Source organism: Mirounga leonina, unplaced genomic scaffold (genome assembly GCF_011800145.1).
Source record: "Mirounga leonina isolate KUSES-001 unplaced genomic scaffold, KU_Mleo_1.0 Mir_96, whole genome shotgun sequence".
NCBI lineage: Eukaryota > Metazoa > Chordata > Mammalia > Carnivora > Phocidae > Mirounga > Mirounga leonina.
Genome location: NW_023270871.1, coordinates 1,647,315 through 1,662,309, shown reverse-complemented (window position 1 = coordinate 1,662,309; position 14,995 = coordinate 1,647,315). Strand labels below are relative to the sequence as shown.

Sequence of the window (14,995 nt, the reverse complement as noted above, 5' to 3'; positions counted from 1 at the left end):
TGATTGTAAATGCCAAAACTTTAATTTTATTTTAATTTTTGACTTGTTATATATCAAGAGCAATCATAGCCACTAGGAAATAATGTAAAAAAATGGCTGTTATGACTATGGGATATCTATTTCAGTAGTTAAGATAGGGCATGTAAATTTGTCCTCTATGTAACATTTTTGACTCCTAAGAGTACCGAAATTTTCTGGATATATTTAGTGGGCTCTTCTCATCCTGTTATTTTTGCCCCAGTATTGACTAAGACCATTAATCTTTGTCAGTGGCTCATCTCATCTGATGTTAAAAGTATTTAGAAGCTCTGATTTAAAGGCACAAAAACCAATCTGTGCCTTTCTTCTGTTACAAAGTTTTTCTTTAAAGTAATGTTACATTCCACATGTATCAAAACTGAGAACTCTGTTTTAATTTCTTTCCTGACTCTCCCACCCTGCCTTGCCCTTCTCTTTCCTCTTTCTTTGGGTTATTATTAGAGGTATTTTGGGGATGGTGTCCATTTTAACCTGCTCATATTTTTAAGTTTCTTCTTCAGAATGTCCCAATTAGTATCATCAAGGCTAGGGGCCTCCCTAGTGGTGATTTTGAGAGACATGAAATTAACCTGAGTTTGAATGAACCCCTTGAACTCCATGGGCATGTCATCAGTGTTTTTCCCTCTTCCTCTTTTAAGCAAGGTTTTCTTTTAGCTACAGGGATATAATCAGCAGCAGCAGCAAAGGCATTTTCTGGGGTTGTATGCGCCTTCTACTTTTACAGGTGTGAATCTCATCATATGACACAGTGACTACTCTTCTTCCACCATTCTGTGGGCTTGTAAACTGGTATCAGTCTTACCCAGAGCACTGTTTATAATGGGGGCAGTCCTTGAGACACACAACCATTGGTCACAGGGTTCTACCTAGCTTAGTGTCAATCACGGCTCATGCTGGGATCCAGAGGCACAACCCAGGCTGACACAGAAAATAGGTTTGTGTGAGACACGTGACCAGGGCCATTGAAAGGCTAAACCCACACTTTTGTCTCTAAATGCCAATTATGGAAGCTTCTGAGTAGAGTGGAGGTGAGGATTCCCCTACTTGGGTCTGGCTTGCTTGGCTTGAAACTCTTGCTCACAAAAAGGATGGCATGTTGAGGCTTTCTTCTGTGTTTGCCAAGATACGTCACAGAAGGTTAAGGGGGAGATGGAGCTTGCTAAGCTGTCATCAGTCCAACCTCAAAAATGGTGTCAGACTCTATTACACATGAGTTATTGGGGAAATGCCAGGATGTGAAGTAGGGCTGCAGAGGACTACTATTTTTAACTTAGCTTTTGGCATATTTTTGGCAGAATGAAAAACCTTTGCATGTATCACTTTTAATTTTAATGAAAATGATTTCTTTTTCTAAATGAGAAATGACTGGGGAGCTGGCATAAACTAAGATCTGTATTTAAATACAAAGTATATCATTCGCTATATGTGCACTCTTGACAAATTATCTGGCACTCCTTTCTCACCTATAAAATAGTGAATAATTACACCTGTAAGTGTAAATTTTAAGTAGAAACCCCCAGTGCTTTAAAATGAATAAAAGTGACTATATCATTATATGGTTCTCAGTAAAGTTCGGCAGGTTGCCTGATTGAAGAAATGAGAAAGCAGAAAAACCAAACCAAACCAAAGTTCAAAAAGCAAACATTTGAATATATATACAATCCTTGGAATAAAGAAACCATGATATCATCATGCCAATGTTAATTTGGGTTGTATGGTATAATTAAACATTTCCTTACTGGTGTTTTATTTTTTATTTTTATTTTTAGAAAAGAATGAAATTTCATACAAAATTATCAGTTGGCTTCCACCTGAAGATCATAGAAAAGATTTTAATAACACTTTTGATTTCTTTGTGACAGAAGCTTTGCATGGCAGGTAATTTCTTTTATTCTCTGAATGAAAGACTTACCACTTTAGTGATAGGGATGAATAGTTGCATGCTTGGTGTGAGTTTAGGAGAAATGGATGGATGGATGGATGAGTGGATGGATGGGGAGATCAATGATATTGGCAGTGGATGGATAGAGTAGAGTTTTGCACTACCAATCATTTAGTCTGTGTATCCTGTGGCTCTTCCACTGAAAGCATGAATGTATTTCTGTATAGTGAGGGGGACTGTTCCTCTGGATCTTCCTTGCAACATTCCATCTACAGTGTTTGCCTATATATTCTCCATAACACAGAAATTGGGATAGACAACTTAATTTCTCATTGTTGGTACGCAATGAACCACCAGGTTATACTTCTTTTTCCTACCTTTTCCTCACATAAATTCAAGAATGGAAAGATGCTTATGAATATTGTTATTTAATGCCTTGAACCACTGTCTTTTAAACTCATTTAAAAAAACCAAATATCTTGGTGATATACAATCAGTGAGTAACCTGAGGGATTTTGTCATTATCTGAGATGTATAGAAAGTTCTTCATCTTTGACATTAGAAGGTAAAGACCCAAATTTATCCCTTGTTTGGTTAATACACAGGCCTAATGTCCATCCCCCTTCTTTCCCTAGAAATTCTATTAGCAGGGTGCCTGGTTGGCTCAGTTGGGTAAGCATCTGACTTTGGCTCAGGTCATGATCTCAGGGTCCTGGGATTGAGCCTACCACCAAGCCCCTGTTGAGCTCCATGCTCAGCGGGCAGTCTGCTGTGTCTCTGCCTCTTCCCCCACTTGTGCACGCTCTCTCTCTCTCAAATAAATAAATAAAATCTTAAAAAAATAAAGAAATTCTATTTGCTACTAGGTGGTCCTAAAATCTGGCTTTTTTCATAAAGCCCAATTCCTTAGTCAAACTAGAAGACCAAATTCTCCCCTCTATAAGAGATCTGATCTAAAAGTACTCACTTGAAACGTCTATTTTATCTTGTATTGTTACTCATATATGTTTGAATTATATGTCTCATCTCTTCTCCCTCAGATTTATTGTGTCAAAGACTGTTTTTTTTTGTTTGTTTGTTCAGTTTTTGTTTTTAAGTAGGCTGCATGGCCAGCATGGACCCCAATAAGGGTCTTGAACTCCCAACCCTGAGATCAAGATTTGAGTTGAGATCAGGAGTCAGATGCTTAACCAACTGAGTCACCAAGGTGCCCCTTGAAGACTGGTTTCACACACATGTTAAATATGGTGCAATATACTGAACAAAGTGCTTTCCTGTATTTTTTCAATTTATTATCTTAATTTCAATATGATTCATGCTCTATTTTAGAGGAATTTCTACTTCATATCCTGAATTTGTCAATAATATTTAGCAATCATTCTTTATGAAAATCATTTAAAATATTATAGAGGATAATTTTAGTTAATTATCTGTTTTCACTTGTAGTTGATTCTATAGCATGTGTAGGCATCTTCATATTGTTAATGAGCTCTCACCTGTGGGTCTTCTTTCAGTGGGCTGATAAGGTGGAATGTTGTACAGGTTATAGGTTTGCCAGGTCATTGATTCTCTCAGTCCTTCATTCAAGTAGGAAGCCCATGGGTCTCCAAAGCATCTGACCTGTAATCTCTGGTCAGGAATATTCTCATCTGTTGCCCATGTGCTGTATGAAAAAGATCATTTTTCTTGCAGGCATTGATGGGAAATCATTGAGAGAATAGTTCCTGGAATAGTGCCATAGGCAAGAGTCTTAATAGATATTGGTAAAATTTTAGCATGAACTTTTGGAATAAGCATGAATACTCCATCTGGAATGATGTGGAAAGGTAGTAGTTAGCTTCAAATAGGCTTTTATTTTTGTTTGTTTTAAATGTTAATCTTTTCAGGTAGGAAGATGTAAATCTCCTGTTCAGCTTAGAAGTTGGATTCTAATATTACCATCAGAAAGTTCGTTGTGTGAGGCAATCTGTCAAATTTAGGATATACCCAGTTTCAGATAAAAGGGCTGCATCATGAATATTGATGCTTTGAAGTTACTTTCACAGTTTAGTTAGGAAACAGGACAGTCACTCAGAAAAGGTCAGTATACAAATGAAAGTTAAACAGAACATCACAGAATGTATCAACTAGACATGGGACTTTGATATCTACTAGTGACAGAGAATGTTTTCAATGCAGAAGGACATAAATTAGCTTTGCTAGTGCAGGCATATGGATTGGTCAGAGAAAGGGGAGGGGAGGAAGTGAGAACATTTTAAGAAGCAGAAACACCCAGAGCAGAGTATTCCTTGAACACTGGTAAAATAGGTGGGCTGCTGCCAGATATGGTCTTACTTACCTGGGCTATTTTCTTTGAGCCAAAGATTCTCCTAAGTATTGTGAAATTAACACATTCAATGAATATTTGTCATTACTTTTGTTTTAAACAGAGGAGCATTTGACAACTTTGTAAAGTTAATGGGACAACTGGGGATTCGATGCAGTGATTTGCTAAGGAGAAGTGATATCATGGATTTCTTAAAAAATGAGAACTTTGACCTGGTATTTGTTGAAGCATTTGACTTCTGTTCTTTCCTGGTTGCTGAGAAGCTTGGGAAGCCATTTGTGTCAATTCTGCCCACCCAGTTTGGCAGTGTGGACCATGGGCTACCAATTCCCGTGTCTTATATTCCAGTATACCGTTCCTGGCTAACCGACCACATGGACTTCTGGGGCAGAGTGAAGAATTTTCTGATGCTCTTTGATTTCTCCATAAAGCAATGGCAAATCCAGTCTACATTTGACAACACCATCAAGGAACATTTCCCAGAAGGCTCTAGGCCAGTTTTGTCTCATCTCCTAAAGAAAGCAGAGCTGTGGTTTGTTAACTCTGACTTTGCCCTTGAATTTGCTCGGCCCCTGCTTCCCAACACTGTGTATGTTGGAGGCTTAATGGCCAGAGCTGTTAAACAAGTGCCACAAGTAAGTAAAACCTTAGGTCTCAATTTGGACTTCATGCAGAACTATTCAGTGCAGAATTGGTGGTTCCCTTGCCCGAGGGAACAGGGAGTGAAATATGGTGAGACAGGCAAAAAAATGAGAATATACATTTTTATTATTTTATTTTATTTATTTTTAATTTTCTAATCGACTTTACTGTATTATATTTTAACTTTTATTTTATGTGGTAAAAAACACTTAATATTAGACTTAGCTCCTTATCAAATTTTTAATAGTACAATATATAATTACTGACTTAGGTACCATGTTGTGCCTCAGATCTCGAGATCTTATTTATCTCATTTACCTGTAACTCTTCCTCCATGGAATAATAGCTACCTTTTCCCCTCATTGCTCCCCCTCTCCCAACCTTGGAAACCAACTTCCACTTTTGATTCTAAGAATTTGACTATTTTAGATGTTTCAGATAAATTAATTCATGCAGTATTTGCCTTTCTGGTTTATGTCACTTAGCATAATGTCTTCAAGTTTCATCCATGTTTTCCCATATTGCAAAATTTCCTTCTTTTTAAAGTATTCCATTATACATATATATTTTATATACAATTTAACCATTCATCTTTTGGATGGATATTTTGGTTATTACCACATCTTGGGTATTGTGAATAGTGCGTCAATAAATATGGGAATTCAGATATCTCTTTGAGATCCTGATTTCCATTCACCTGGGTACAGAAAAAGAAATCAGATTGCTCCATCATATGGTGGTTCTATTTTTAATTTTGGGGGGGGAATTTCCATACTGTTTTCCATAATGCCTTCACCATTTTTTATTCCCAATGATAGTAGTTAAGAGTTGCTCTTTCTACATATCCTCAACAGTTGTCTTTTGTTTTTTAGTAATAACCATACTAATAGATATGAATTGACATCTCATTGTGGAATTGATTTGCATTTCCCTGATGACTAGTGTTGCTGAGCATTTTTTCATATATTTGTTTGCCATTTGCATGTTGTCTTTGGATGACTGTCTATTCCAGTCCTTAGCCTATTTTTAATGGGGTTATAAGATCTTTCTTTCTTTCTTCTTTCTTTCTTTCTTTCTTTCTTTCTTTCCTTTCTTCCTTCCTTCCTTCCTTCCTTCCTTCCTTCCTTCCTTCCTTCCTTCCTTCCTCCTTCCTTCCTTCCTTCCTTCCTTCCTTCCTTTCTTTCTTTCTTTCTTTCTTTCTTTCTTTCTTTCTTTCTTTCTTTCTTTCTTCTTTCTTTCTTTCTTTCTTTCTTTCTTTCTTTCTTCTTCTTTCTTTTTCTTTCTTCTTTCTGCTATTGAGCTATAGGTCTTTCCTATACATTTTGGAGATTAATCTCTTATCAGGAATACAGTTTGCAGATATTTTCCATTCTGTAGGTTGTCTGTTACTCTGTTGATTGTTTCTTTTGCTGTGCAGAAGCTTTTCAGAAGCTTTTTAGTTTAATGTAGTCTCAATTGGTTTCTTTGTTATTATTGTTTGTTTCAATGTTTGTTAGTTTTGAGTTAGATATTTCATTTTCTTGTGCATTGTGCAATATCATTAAAATCATTGCCAAGGCCAATATCATGAAATTTTCTCCCCTTATTTTCTTCGAAGAGTTTTGTAAGTTTTAGGTCTTATGCTTAAATCTTTAATCGATTTTGAGTTGAGTTTTTGCATGGTATAAGTTGAGGATCGAACTTTATATTTGTTCATGTGGATATCCACATGCTGGGGGTAGGGATTCTGGTGAGAAGGTGTTTTCATAATTACTTGCTTGCCTTGGTGAGACTAGTTACACATTTGCCTGGGGTGCAGTCCGTCTTTAGTTCTTTTCTCTTTCTTTCTTTTTTAATGTTTCTTTTAGGGAATGAGAGCATGGAGCCTCTTATTTTGATGTCACACTCTACTATTTTAAATTTTAAAAAATAGATTTACATTGATCTTATAATTATCAAAAGACAGCAAAGCTGATATTAAGTGGTCTCCTGGGATGGTAGGTCTTATGGTGTGGTGTTGGATGGAGTCAAATAGAGCCAGATTGAATAATAGAATAAAGGCTTTGAGCTAGGGACAACCAAACAATGCAGAAGAAGAAGAAGAAATTAATGTTTTTGAAGAACTGACAAAAATATATTAATGCTCGCTTTTAGGGTATTAAATCAGAGAGTTCTTAAGAATCATCTATGGGTGGCTATATACTAATTAATACCACACAAAATAGCCTTATGTCATAACTTCTGCAGGAGAGAAAAGATATTTTATAAATGGTTTAACATAAAATCAATGTAATACATTATTAGAATGAATGGGAGAAAAAAACGCATCTTGTCAAGAAATGCAGAAAAGTTATTTGACAAAACTAACACACATTCATGACAAAAATGCTCACAAAACTAGGAGTACAAAGGTGTTTCTTGAACATGATAAAGAGTATATGGAACACTCCCAGCTAAGATCATACTCATTATGATAGACTGCAATTGTGCTGCTTAAGATCAATAGTCTAAGATGCCCACTTATATCACTGCTATTCAAATATGCCCTTGTTAGAGCAAGTAGGCAAGAAAAAGAAAGAAAAGACATTCAAATTGGTATGGACAATGTAGAAATAGTTTGATTTTCATATGACATAAATCTCTATGTAGAAAATACCAAAAAATTCATACACCAAAAAGAAACTATTAGTTTTAATAAACAAACCCAGCAAAGTTGCAGGGGAAAATATCAATATGCAAATATGATTTGTGTTTCCATACAGCAACCATGAACAATTTGTAAATGAAATTAAGAAAACTATTTACAACAGGATCCAATTAAACTGAGGAGTTGAAAGACATGTACACTGGACACTACAAATTTGCTGAAAGAAATTCAGGAACACCTAAATAAATAGAAAGATCTTGTTAAGAGAGCACTACTACTCAAAGTGATCTACAGAATTGGTCTAATCCTTATCAACAGTTCAATGACCTCTTCCTTTTATAGAAACGAAAAATTCATATGGAAATGTAAGAGACCCTGAATAACCAAAACAATATGAAAAAGAACACAGTTGGATGACTCATACATCTGTGACCAATTCATTTTTGACAAGGGTGCCAAAACCATTCAATGAAGGAAAGAATAGTCTCTTCAGCAAATGGTGCTGATCCCACTGGATTTTCACATGAAAGAGAACGTATTTTGAGCCTTCCTCATACCAGGTACCAAAATTAACTCAAAATACATCAATGACATAATTAAAGAGTTAAAAGCCATAAAATATTTAGAAGAAAAGAAAGGGATAAATCTGCATGGACTTATTTGGCAATGAATTTGTAGATATGACATTGAGAAGATGAGTAACAAAGGAAAAAATAGACAAATTGGACTTCATTAGGATTAAAAACCTCTATATCAAAGGACATTATATAGAAAATGAGAGGACAACCTATCAGATGCAAGGCAAGTATGTCCCCTCACTGCCACCTTTTAGCCTCATACTGGATGTCCTAACAAAAGTGATGAGACAAAAAAACAGAATAAAAGGCATATAGATTAGGAAGAAAGCAATAAAACTATTTTGTTTGCAGATGACATGATGGTCCATTCTGAAAATCTGAAAAAGCCAAAAAATAAAAAATAAAAATTCCTGGAATAGAAAGCAATCATTGCAATGTCACAGGATACAAGTTTAATGTATAAAATCAATACTTTTCTTATATATTAGCAATGCATGGGGGAATGTGAAATTAAAAGCACATGTAAAAACCATTTACATTAGCGCCACCAAAAATGTGATCTTGGGAATAAATCCACAAAATATGTAAAGATTTATATGAGGAAAACTACAAAACTCTAATGAAGGAAATCAAAGAACTAAATAAGTGGAGAGAAAGTCCATGTTCATGGATAGGAAGAGTCAATAGTGTCAAAAATTTGTTCTCTCCAAATTGATCTATACCTTCAATGCAAGTACAATCAAAATCTCAGCAAATTGTTTTGCAGATATTAATGAACTGATCCTAAAATTTGCATGGAGAAGCAAAAATCCTGAAGAACAAACACAATATTGAAAATGAAGAACAAAGTTGGAGGACTGACATTTTCAACTTCATGACTTACTATAAAGCTACAGTAATCAAGACATTATGATATTGGCAAAAGATTAGACAAATGGTAAATGTAACACAATAGAGAACCCCAAAAGAGATGCACACAGATTTCGTGAACTGCTGTTTCACATAGGAGTAAAGACAATAGTACAGAGAAAACATAGACTTTCAAAAAAGTGGTGCTGGAAAAATGGATATGTGCACACAGAGAATAAATTAGACTCATACCCTTCACGCTTCAAGAAATTAGCTCAAAATGGACCACAAGCTTAAATATAAAATGCAAAAGTATAAAAATTTTCTCTGATATGATATCAGAGAAAATCTGGATGAACTATGGTTTGATGAAAACTTTTGCTTATTTTTTTAGTTATTTTTTTACATTGGAGACGAATTCAGTTCTATTTATCTAAAAAAGCATTTATTTCACCTTCACTATTGGCAGAAGGAGGAGGTGTACTTAGGGAGTCCCTTTGATATTTTTTCTTTTTTTTTTTATTATGTTATGTTAGTCCCCATACAGTACCTCATTAGTTTTTGATGTAGTGTTTCATGATGATGAAAACTTTTTAAATGAAAAACCTAAGTCATGTTCTATGAAAGAAGGAGTTGATAAGTGTGCTAAATTGAAAATTTCTGTTGTGAAAATTTCTCTTCTGACTGGGTGGCTCAGTCAGTTAACCTTCTTCCTTTGGCTCAGGTCATGATCTCAGGGTCGTGGGATGGAGCTCAGCATCAGGTTCCCTGCTAGCTGGAGCATGCTTCTCCCTCTGCACCTCCCCCCTGCTCATGTTCTGTCTCTCTCAAATAAATAGATAAAAATCTCAAAAAAAAAATTCTGTTCTGGGCAGGCACTGTCAAGACAATAAAAATAGGAGCCACAGAACAAGAGCAAATATTTGGAACAATCCTATCTGTTCAAGACTGTTATACAAAATATGCAAACACTTTATACACACAAATATACATAGTATACAGAGAACTCTCAAAATTTAACAATAAGAAAACCAATAAATTAAATGGGGCAAAAACCTTCCCAGATCCCTCAACAAAGACCTACAGATGGCTAATAAGCATATGAAGAAGACACACCACCAGAGACATTTCCCCAGCATCTACCTCAGCCTCCAGATAGCGTGCTGCCTCCTACTGGACCAGGACAGCAACTGGCACTCTCTCAGGCACTAGCACCTCTGGTCTGGCATTGGAACCCTCCTAAATGACCATATCTCCCCACACCTAGAACGAGAGATGAGGATGACCTTGGTACTGAGACCATGTTTTCAATGAAGAAAGAAATTCCCACCACCTCTGCTTTCCTCTTCTATAAAACATTGTTACACACACAAGTCCTGGATTTAGATGTTGGTGCTACAGTGTGCTTTGAGTGCCTCAAAGGCAATGTGGGTTATTGTGGTAGTGACTGGACACCTACAGCTGTCTTCCCATTCATCTGTGATTATTGAAAGTGTTTATATGGTAGGATGTGTCCTGAGGTCTCAGAGAAATGACTTCAAGGCCACCAGACACAATGGATATGAGCACAGTGCAGAGGGCACTGAGCTGTCCCAGGGGCTATTGAGAACCTCTTCAAGACAGTGAGCTCTAGGCCACTGACAGGAGGGTGTATTCAGTATATAGCTGACTTTCATTTCAAGGCTGTCTAGGCTTTCATGAGCAACTGTGTTCACCTGCTTTCCTTTGTTACCTCTCTCCAGGAATTTGAGAATTTCATTGCCAAGTTTGGAGACTCTGGTTTTGTCCTTGTGGCCCTGGGCTCCATGGTGAGCATCTGTCAGTCCCAAGAAGTTCTCAGGGAGATGAACAGTGCCTTTGCTCATCTGTCTCAAGGGGTGATATGGAAGTGTAATCCTTCTCATTGGCCCAAAGACGTCAAATTGGCAGCAAATGTGAAAATTGTGGACTGGCTTCCTCAGAATGACCTCTTGGGTAAGGACTGTTCAGGTCTACTTCTCTCTTTCCATTTATTATCTTTAGGTTTACACTGGACAACCCCACGAGCATGAGAAAGGGCAGCTGGTAGCTAAAGGTAATCTTTAGAGGACAGGAATGGAGCAGCCAGCTGGAGTTCTTGGGAAATCAGACTGTTTCCCAAATGGATAAAACCGCCATGTTTTCTTCTTTCTTTCATTTGCAGTCCTGATACCTGCTTCTAGAAGTGATTGTCATCAGGCTCTTTTGACCATACCATATTTGGCACTCAACAAGGTTACCCAAACTTAGTCAAAGACAGTTTATAGATTCTGCGATCACATACCAAGGGACATGTTGCCACTGTTTTCCCTTAACTCTTGAGCATCTATTAGGCCCCATGCCACTATAGAAACACCCTCACACATATTGGTTCATTCTCCTTTGCCCCAAAAGGTGTACTCATACTTTCACAAAGGTTTGCTGACAGTGTCTGAAGGGTGTGCCCAAACATCTGAGTGTCAAGCTGAGTAAGCTCTCTGCCTTAGCTGGTTATTTTGTCCATCACATTCTCTGGCAAAAGAGAGCTCCTCACACCCCTTTGTCCTTGTGCAACATTTTGGAGTCCCTCAGTGCCACAACTACTGACTATATCAGACATTCATCCCCAAGATTATGGCTCACAAACATATTGGGAACTTAAGATAGTGGGTTCTGCACATTTATTCACAAGACATGGTGTAGGGAAAAGGATTCTGACTTTCAAAGAAACACAAATAGATTCTGATGCACATCCCTATTGAGAGGCAGTTTTGAGATGAACTCTTCATTATTAGCACTTGTTTTAGTTTTCTCTAAATAAGAGTGGGATGAGCACATAGGAACTGGAAATACTGAGATGGGTGATCCATCATTGCCTACTTTAGAGGATTTCTTGTGAAATTGAGTAGAAATGACATACAGTGTAAGTTTGATGAATGCCACATGAGATGTGATGTCAGTAAAAGTGTTAGCCTTCAGATAAGAGGGAAATGAATGGGCAATGAAAGGGAGAGCATGAAACCTACAGAATGAGAGATAGAGAAAGAGATAGTAAATCATACAAACAGAAAGAGAGTGACACTGGGAGAAAGTAACAGTGAGATAACAGACATAAGAGGAGCAAAGGGAGAGACAGAGTGGATAGATAAGGATGGATGGAGGGATGGATGGATGGATGGAAGAAAATGCTGTGCTTAGTACTGTTCTCAGCAGCTGTCCCTGGGTTCTGAGTCTTAGATGGATTGATTTAGAGGAATCTCTGTATGGAGACAAGACCAGAATTTTGTATTTGGGGAAATATGTGCCCTTGAGTGTGCCCTAAGCTAATTCAGCAAATTCTTTTTCTCCAACATACTTTAAGATCCCTTTGTATTTTTTTCTGCCCTTGATACTTTCAAAGATGTTCTGAAAATTTTCACCTTGAAATATTCTGCTCTGTTCCTGATTTGCAACAGCTCACCCACGGATCCGTCTCTTTGTCACTCATGGTGGATTGAATAGCATAATGGAGGCCATCCAACATGGTGTACCCATGGTAGGGATTCCTGTCCTTGGAGAACAGACTGAAAACCTGGTCCGAGTAGAAGCCAAAAAGTTTGGTGTCTCTATCCAGTTAAAGAAGGTTAAGGCAAAGACATTAGCTCTGAAGATGAAGGAAGTCATAGAAGACAAGAGGTATGGAGCTCTCTGGGCTTGTGTTCACTTAGGCTGAATGAAGACATCCAACACAAAGGGCACTGTGTGTCACTTTTTTTGCAATAAAAGCTGAAACTTCCAAGATGTGGAATAGTATGTGTGTGATGCTAACAGCTGACTTGTTTACTCTGAGAGCAAGACTAGGCAATTCGGGTTAGATGTTGAGAACAATTTCTCCCTAAGGGTTGTGAGGACTCTGACCTACTTACATAGGGTCTGTGACAGGTCTTATATTTTGGGACTACTGATAGTAGAATGACACTGAGCAGGAGGTCACCTTCCTGTCCCCCAATATGCCGCAGTGTTTCCTGCCTCAGACGGTTTATCAGTGCTGCTTCCTAAGATATCCTTCCCTTCTCTTCACAGACTTAGCTCCTTCATACAGTTGGACTCATCTCCAATATCCTCCCCTCAGAGAGGCAGGACGTCTTTGTGTGACGGTTTTAAATGTGTTCCCCTCTCCCACCCTCTTCAATCATAATTCATTTTTCCTTCTTAACACTTCTCAGGATCATTAACTACCCCATTTCTTTCTTTTTAAATTTATTGGTTGTCCCCCAGAAAGTAGAGAGTCAGCTCCCTTGGACAGCCCAGTGTGTCTCTTGTTTTCCCCTGTGTTCTCAGGGACTAGTACAGGGCCTGCCACAAAAGTAAGTTGGGATGAATTTCTGTTAAGTGAGTCAGTAAAAGGGCTCGTGTTCTCTTATGTAAATTGCCATCCAGCACAATGATGAGATAATCATGATGGACTGAATATCTTATTAGGGTCTCAAGGACATTTACCTTGAATTGGATGTATGTTACATCACATATATTCCTATACACTTTTTCCTTTATTGTACCATAAGTGTCCTTGGGTAAAGACTTGTCCTTACAGCTTAGTCACCTTTTTATAATTTAACACTTTTAGCCCTAGGCATGGATCTTTGCATGGAAAGACCAGTTAGAACTTTTCAATGGGACCCAGCTAGTCTGTGACAAGGCCAAGCTAACCACTTTTCTTGAAACTGAGCCTTTTGTGCATATGGATGAAAGTGTGTGTGTGTGTGTGTGCGCATGTGTGATACGAGGTCTCTAAGACTTCTGAGAGCACATGAGTAACACCCTGCCTCTGTCTCTGCCAACAGGTACAAGTCAGCAGCAGTGGCCGCCAGCATCATCAGGTGCTCCCACCCCCTGACCCCTGCTCAGAGGCTGGTGGGCTGGATCGACCACATCCTCCAGACAGGGGGTGCGGCACACCTCAAGCCCCACGGCCTGCAGCAGCCATGGCATGAGCAGTACCTGCTGGACGTCTTCTTGTTCCTGCTGCTGGTCACCCTGGGCACCCTGTGGCTCTGTGGGAAGCTGCTGGGCGTGGTGGCCAGGTGGCTGTGTGGGGCCAGGAAGCTGAAGAAGGCCTGATGGAGGTGCATCCATGATGGGTGTTTGGGGAGCCACTGGTTGTAGAAGGCTTTCCCCAGCGCAGGACACCCCTGGTGGTACTTGACGGTGGTGCAGAAACATCTCCTCACTGTTTCTGCCTCTGGAAATTGTTATGAAGTAATCTTGGGATTATTTTTTCAAATTGTGGTAAAATATATATTTTATAAAGCTTACTATTTAGCCAGTAATCATACAGTCAGTGGCATTGAGCACACGGACATTATTATGGAAATATCACCACCACCCATTCCAGAACAGTTTTCATCTTCCCAAACTCAAACTCCACTCTGATCAAACAGCAATTCCTCATATGCCTGCTCCCACCACCAGCCCCACACCCTGGGAACCCCAGTTCTGCTTCTGTGTCTATGAATTTGATCTCGGCTTCTTGACTTGCCTCTGTTCAGGGGTCTCCTCACTCAGACCCAAACCTTCAGCAGACAGCCCCACCATCCTCCCTACTCTGTCTCTAGACACAGGGCCATGCTTACTTCATCCTCGGTGTCTGACATCTCTCAGTCTCTCTGCCCCTTCTCACATTTCATGATATGACATAAGATATTGGCCAGTACTTCCATGTTGGGTTTTCCTCTTGCATCTCTTTTTCACCTCACCTCCAAGCTCAGGAGGTCTGGTCTCCACCCTGCAGCTAGGCAGGGATGACCCTCCCAGGACTCCACCTGTGGTTTCTGTGCTGAATCCCCTCCTGTGTAGAATACCTCCTTTGCTGGTCAGACATGGAGCCTGCCTTTGGGTCACAGCTAATGCTGTGGTTTTCACTTCTCACAGTTCCCTTCTCAAGATTGCCCCTCTTAAGATATAGTTATGAGAACCTCACTTGAAGATCCCGGACCTCCCTATGAAGCTCTGGAAACTCAGGTCCTGTGATAACAACAGTTCCCAGGACTTTATTGATTTAGGAAGCATCCGTCTGC

General features: G+C 38.7%; 1 protein-coding gene across 1 annotated transcript in view; it reads left to right on the top strand.

Annotated features, from left to right (window-relative positions):
• The window catches only part of LOC118006355 (UDP-glucuronosyltransferase 3A2-like), a 31,104-nt gene extending 16,401 nt beyond the window's left edge, over positions 1-14,703 (top strand). The window contains exons 4-8 of the mRNA XM_034998977.1: positions 1,809-1,917; positions 4,351-4,882; positions 10,685-10,916; positions 12,395-12,614; positions 13,763-14,703. Of these exons, the coding sequence (XP_034854868.1) occupies positions 1,809-1,917; positions 4,351-4,882; positions 10,685-10,916; positions 12,395-12,614; positions 13,763-14,039 (1,370 nt within the window). The 3' untranslated portion in view covers positions 14,040-14,703. The remainder of the gene's footprint in view (positions 1-1,808; positions 1,918-4,350; positions 4,883-10,684; positions 10,917-12,394; positions 12,615-13,762) is intronic.
• Positions 14,704-14,995: the final 292 nt, after the last annotated feature.